Genomic DNA, 6,952 nt, shown 5'->3' with positions numbered 1-6,952 from the left:
TCTATTTCGTTTGTTACAAAGATCTTTTATATATTTTTTTTACCTTAAAATATACAATATTTTATAAATCTCTGATTTGAAGTACTCTTTTCCTTCATTCTCCATTGTTACTGAATTGAATATTTTATTTCCTTATTCAAGATCTTCAAAAAATGTGAGGCCTAAATTGTATTTTACAACATTCTGAAAATTTAACAAAAATAGTTCAGAACTTAGTGGTAGTATATAGGTAAGAAATATGACCGCAGACAAAAGGTTTTTTTTTTTAAAAAAAGTTACTTAAAAGAGAGAGAGAGAGAGGAGTAGAAGAGCAGCAAAAATAAAAGTAAGGTAAAGTGTGTGTTTTCAGTTGTCCACTATAATTTCCCCATCAAAGAAAGCAACACCACACCACTATTATTACCAAACAACAATAACACCAATCATGTTACTGCTTCATACTATTCTCTACTCTATTTTTCCTTAGACTCTGCACAATGTCTCACATTCCCTTGTTCTTCCTTTGCACAAAAGCTTAGGGTTTGTGATCTCTCTCTCTCTTTTTCTGATTCTTGAAAATTTGCTTTTTTGAAGCTTACTCTTCAAAAATGTTGATGGGTGTGTGTCGAATTCTTGAAAAATAGTGCATTTTTAGAGGATCTGACAGAGGCTCGGGCAGCATTTCTGGAGAGTCGGAGCTACATATGTAAAGCTGCGTTGCTCGGACTCTTCAAAAAATGTTAGATGGGTGTGTGTCGGATTCTTGAAAAGCAGTGTATTTTTGAAAGATCCGACACGGGTGGGACAATATTTTTGGAGAGTTCGAGCAACAGAACTCTTGCATTCTAATCTGTGATCTCTCAAATTGATATGTCTGCCTTTTTTACCCTTTAGTATGGGGACATGATTTGAGTTGAGAGGAATTCAGTAAACTGGTATCCAGATCTGTAATTTGTGATGCATATTTGTCAGTATTATCCCTCATTCTCTTACTGTTATTGCTAAATGACAGCTTAAATCTATGTGCATTTGCCCCACCTTATCCTTTTAATCATTTTTTTGTCATTTAATGGTGGATTTCAGAATATATTTGATGCGTTTATCTTGAATTTTCTTGCTTGTGATTTTTGGCACACTTACTGGAAGCTATACTTGTGTGATTGAGCTGTTTGAGTTTTCAATTAAGTCAAGTATGTGGGAATAGATGTTGTTCTAAAGGTGGATCAGTTTCCTAGATGTGCTTTTTTAACAATGTAGTATTTACCCTACATTGTTAGGGTAGAAGGTATGGAGGTTGAGGATTAGGGTAGAAGGTAGTAGGTAGCCGAGGGTGTCGTTCTTGTATGTGGGAGAGGCACGGGGCTAGTCTCCTCTGCTCATTTTCTCCTTATTTAGTAGTATTATTTAGAATTCGCGTAGTATCTTATTCTTCGATTTTACTACTACATGTTGCTTCTTTGTTTTGCTCCTCTTGTGATTCTGCTGTCGCTATTTTCTTTTTAATTCTGCCTTGATTTTGCTTTTTTGAGCCAGAGGGTCTATCAGAAACAACCTCTCTACTCCCACAAAGGTAGGGGTAAGGTCTGCCTTCATCCTACCCTCCCCAGACCTCACTTGTGGGAATACACTGGGTTTGTTGTTGTTGTTGTAGTATTTACTGCTATCTAAACGTTTAAACAGTATTTCTATTGAAATAGGTACAACCACACTGCTGGATACGGTGAGCTAAAGTGAGCTTTAGAGCCTGTTAACAAGTTTCTGTTCAAGGGTGTTAGGGACTGTTGTCATTGCGAATTGGCTGATAGTTAGGTTGGTGTTATGGGTTCTCGATTCCCATCTCATCAGTTGAGCGGTGGCCTTTATGTATCTGGCCGGCCTGAGCAGCCGAAAGAAAAGGCCCCGACTATGAGCTCAGTTTCCATGCCTTATACCGGTGGGGATATTAAAAAGTCTGGAGAACTCGGGAAAATGTTTGTTACCCCAACAGATGGCTCGAGGTCTCGGAAATCTGGACCTATCAACAATGCCCCATTGAGAACAGGATCCATGACTTCTGGTGGTGGTCCTGGATATGTTTCTCTGAAAAAGACCAACTCTGGGCCTCTAAATAAACATGGGGAGCCTATGAAGAAGTCCTCTGGTCCTCAAGGTGGAGGAGGTACTGTTCCGTCCCGTCAAAATTCTGGCCCTATCCCACCAATACTCCCTACCACAGGCCTTATTACATCTGGTCCTCTAAATTCTGCTGGAGGTCCTCGAAAAGTGTCAGGTCCCTTGGATTCAACTGGGTCAATCAAGCTGCAGAAGAATTATTCTATACTTAATAACCAAGCTGTTACTCGCATTAACCAGTGTGAAGAATACTCCTTCCGCAAGAACTTCCCAAAGACAATATTTTGGTCCATCGTTCTTTTATTTGTGATGGGATTTATTGCTGGTGGCTTTATCCTTGCTGCTGTGCACAACCCCATTCTTCTCGTAGTTGTTGTTGTCCTATTTGCTGTAGTCTGTGTGGTGTTCACATGGAATACTTGTTATGGAAGAAAAGCTATTGTTGGTCTCATTTCTCAGTACCCAGATGCTGAGCTTAGAACTGCAAAAGATGGCCAATTTGTTAAAGTTTCTGGGGTATGTATTGTCTTTGCGCGAAACCTTTGTGTACACTTCCTTTATCGCTCTTCCTATCTCATTCTCTCAAATACATAGCTACTACAATTGTCATTTGTCATAGTTATGCTCCCTTTACTAATGTCCGGTGACATGTGAACATGGTAGAGTAGTAATGATTTCTATTGCTTAAAGTTGATCTTGAACTAGGGTGTTACTGTTAGTTCAGGTAAGTGCTTGATTTGAAGTTATCATTACTGGTTTATTTAACTCTTGATTAAATTTATGTCTTGAATAGATGCAGTAGTGTTGAATCATAAAAAAATTGTTACTGTCACTGGAGTATCGTTGTATCTATTGTGTTTATGAGACTGCTGTCGATGATCACAAGTTCTATGTTCACTTTGGTTTATTAGTTTTTGGTGAAACATATTCTTTCAAATGCTTTGCAAAAAGAAATGATGTTTTAAAGCGTCCAAACTTTACAGTTGGGGATCTGAGGATTAGAATTATAAGATGTCCTTTTTGTAATGGAGGATTGCAATTGAAAAAACCTGCAAAATTTCTATATTGTCTTTTAGGCACTTCTCACTTTGGCTGCAACAACATGTAAAGGACTTCATAGAAGATGGTTCTTCTACAACTGTACTCCACTAGTTGCTGAGGACAATAGTAATTGGAAAATGAAATATTTGTTGTTCTAACTTCTAGAAGATTCTCCTTTTAAAGCTTCTTTTTTCGGTTAACTTGGATTCTTTAGCTTAAAATACTCTTCCTAGTGTTATGAGTAACTTGCTTGGATTTAATAGATATTGTTAAGCTTGTATTTTTATTTTTATTTTTTTTATGTTGTTCTTGTTGGATTTTGAACCTGTTTTGGGTACCCTATCCTGGTTCTATGCTTTTGCAGGTAGTTACCTGTGGAAATGTCCCTCTTGAATCCTCATTTCTGAAGGTTTCTAGATGTGTTTATACTGTCACAAGCTTATACGAGTACCGAGGGTGGGATTCAAAAACTGCCAACCCAGGACATCGTCGGTTTTCTTGGGGTCTTCGTGCATTCGAGGTGAGGAAAGATTGTATAAGTCCTATTGTTCATTTAGAAAGAAATCAATGTCATTGTGCATTCCTCCTTGCATTGGTGGCCCGTGATGATGGAAACTAATTAATGCTATATGGATATTGCTTATTTTCCCCAATATAAATATTGAAAAGGAGAATGTGTTCAAGGATCATTCCTTTTTTTTATTTATTTTTTATATTTTTATGACAAGGGAATCTGTAGCCGCTACCCTTCGGGTGCGCATAGGGTAAACCTTGCTGCTGTGCAATAGCCCACAAACCACACAAGAGAGATAACCCGCACTAGGCAACCCCCGTGCGACGAGCTCGACCCAGAAAGCAAGAAAGCAAATCTCCTGCTATTGTAGGCAGGGGGTTTCGAACTTGAGACCTCCATTATGGAAGTCCCATGCTCAACTAACTGTGCCACCCTTGCCGGACAAGGATCATTCTTATGTTGTTTTTCTCTTCTTTTTTGCATGAAAAGTTTTAAAGTGAGATCTCGAGGTCTCTAAATTCAGCAGCTAGTCATTAATTAAAAGAAAGGTAGCTGGGTGCACGAAGCATCCATGTTCACGAAGGGTCTGGGAAGAGCCGCACCCTAAGGGGGTGTAATGTAGACAGTCTAGCCTGATGCAAGCATCAACAGATATACTTTAAGTCAAAGAAAAATAGCAGACAGCTTAGAGTTGAGAAACTTGAAAACATCGACAAAGTTTTGGGCTTGTCTGGAGTTGTAAGCCTGTCGCACTGCTTTATGAGTTTTCAACATTGAGAGTTTCTTGGTCGGAATACAAGAGTTTTATGAAATGTGGAGAAATACAATCTGAATAAGGAAAGAATAACAATATGGACAAAAGTAAATCCAGGAATCTTCTAACTAAACTCCTAACATAATAAAGCAACAAAGCTTCTCAGATTCGAGATAAGGTCATAAATCTGCTCCTTGTCGTATAGACGAGATTAAATAAAAAGTAAATAACACTTAATACGATCAATTAATATTTCACATGATGTTGCAGCAATATTATTTGGAGATCTATAAATTAATTATGAATTGGAACTCGTTGATATCCCAAATCATGATAAGAACTTGTGAAATGGATTTACAGTCATCACTTCTATGTGAAATTTGGATCTCATTAATTATGCTTGACAGAAATTTGTGACGATAATTATACTTTTATTCATTAACAATGAGGTTGCACCAGGATCCTTTTTCAAACTCTCTTATTATCTACTTTCTTCTCTTTGTCTTCCTCTTTTGTTTGTCTGAGCTCTTGCTTTGGAGCTGGTGGTCGTGGAGCGAATTGTAGTGTTTGATTCATTTTCAAGCTAAAAAGAGGCTCCAACTTTTAGGGAACTATCTAATTCTTGTTTCTAGGGAGGAGTAGGAATCCTAATGCCCTTTGACTGGATCTCTTCCAAGCTTACCTCAAATAACTTATCACCATGATACGATAGAAATTTTTGGAATTCCAGCTTATAGAAAACAAAGTTCGTCTGCATATGGAAGTGAACCAATAAAAACATGCTTCAGAGTGTTGCTCCAATTAACCGACGGAAAAGTTCTCGGGACCGAATGAGGCTGTGTCTCTGTAATCTAGAAAAGTATTGATTTCTTGAAGTGTTCTAAAGACTTCTAAGGTTGCAAAGTATGTTATACCAGTGAGTTCCTGTCCAGAATGCCTTGTTTGTCTACCTATTGAATGCCTTGTTTGTTTGATACTGCTATGTGATCTCATTTTAAGTTAAATTGAACCTCCTTCCCTTGTTTGTTGTTTTCATCCTACCCTTCTCCTTCCCTTTATTTATTTTTATCACATAATTTACGCTTATGTGTTCATATATGCTGTGTAATTCATTCAGATAATTCTTACAGAAAACTGAAGTCATCCTTTGTCTTTGCAGGGGCATGTCTCTGATTTCTATATCTCTGATTTCCAGTCTGGTTTAAGGGCTTTGGTCAAAACTGGGTATGGTGCAAGAGTAACCCCTTATGTTGAAGAGTCTACTGTTGTGGATATCGATCAATCAAATAGGGGCATGTCGCCTGAATTTGTCAGATGGCTAGCAGCGAGAAATCTATCCAGTGATGACCGAATAATGCGATTGAAAGAAGGGTATGTTTTAATGCAACCTCAAAGAATCTTGAATATTTCTTCTGCTTGCATTCTTTGATTAATAACAGGCAACATGCTCAGTCATATCTAGATGCAGGCTCTACCCTCTACAGTTAGTTACTTGTAGAATTATTAGCTTTTTTTTTATCCTTGACATGCATGTTGTTCTTAGTTTGGCTTTTCCTCTCCCACATCTTTGTTCAGGTATATAAAAGAGGGTAGCACTGTCAGTGTAATGGGAGTTGTCCAACGGAACGATAACGTTCTGATGATTGTTCCTCCTCCAGAACCATTTTCAACAGGATGTCAATGGGCTAAATGCATTCTTCCAGCCAGTCTTGACGGCATCGTTTTGAGATGTGAGGACAGTTCAAAGATTGATGTCATTCCAGTTTAGCACTTTTATCATTCAAGAAGGCTGTGCTGTTTTTGTTTTAAATACGTCGAAAAACCCTCTTCACTTGGTTAACCAGATGTATAGTTTGTCGATTTGATTCGATTTGTTATTTTATTTCATTTCTATTCTTCGTGTAATGGCGTTGGTGTCATCAATTGTGTAGAGGCAACATGTTGATTACTGAGGATTTTTGAGAATTCTTATGGCTAGAAAATCAAGATACTTTTGTTGACATTGGTGGCTTTACCAAACATTATTCCCCAATGGATATAACATATGTTTATTTGGTATTAGTAATTTTTTTGTGGCCTCTTAGCCACTCTCTAGGAGGTTCTTGCAAAATGTACAAACTGCTATTGCGGCCTGACTTTGCTTGTTGGGAATCTTGAAAATCAAACAATGAGAAAGCTTGGTACTGATACTTTTACATATATTTGGAGTTACATTCCATGTATTTTCTGGATTCCAGTTGCAAACTAGGACTTGGTACGAATTTGTAAAGCATTCACGGAGTTCCCTCTTTGATCGTTGCCATTTAAGCTGTACTTTAATTTTTAAGAAAATATGTAATTCTGTACATAATTGTGTGACGGAATTGTAAGGGATAAGGTAAAAGTACCCTTAAATTATACCTGAAGTTTCGGAGACACTTTTTCTTTACGGGGTCTTATTACTCCTTGAACTATCTTAAAGTATAATAAACGCCACACTAAGTGCTGACGTGGCATAGAGAACTAAAATCTTGGTAGACAGTGAAATACAGTACTGCCACGTGTAATTTCGC

The 6,952-nt window shown here is 37.7% G+C and overlaps 1 protein-coding gene across 6 annotated transcripts; it reads left to right on the top strand.

Moving 5' to 3' along the window:
- Window positions 1-327: 327 nt before the first annotated feature.
- Window positions 328-6,461, top strand: LOC132636249 (uncharacterized membrane protein At1g16860-like). Of its 6 annotated transcripts, none has more exons than XM_060352998.1 (5): window positions 335-519; window positions 1,677-2,607; window positions 3,497-3,652; window positions 5,560-5,771; window positions 5,976-6,461. In XM_060352998.1, exons 2-5 carry the CDS (start codon window positions 1,798-1,800, stop codon window positions 6,166-6,168), a joined length of 1,371 nt encoding a protein of 456 aa, XP_060208981.1. In that variant the 5' UTR covers window positions 335-519; window positions 1,677-1,797; the 3' UTR covers window positions 6,169-6,461. The 6 variants fall into 6 exon arrangements, with proteins under 6 accessions (XP_060208986.1, XP_060208981.1, XP_060208982.1 ...); XM_060352999.1 differs by having other exon boundaries at window positions 1,660-2,607; XM_060353002.1 differs by lacking the exon at window positions 335-519 and adding an exon at window positions 534-778.
- Window positions 6,462-6,952: the final 491 nt, after the last annotated feature.

This window comes from Lycium barbarum, chromosome 4 (genome assembly GCF_019175385.1).
Source record: "Lycium barbarum isolate Lr01 chromosome 4, ASM1917538v2, whole genome shotgun sequence".
In the NCBI taxonomy this organism is placed as follows: domain Eukaryota; kingdom Viridiplantae; phylum Streptophyta; class Magnoliopsida; order Solanales; family Solanaceae; genus Lycium; species Lycium barbarum.
This window is presented reverse-complemented; position numbering and strand designations above follow the sequence as displayed.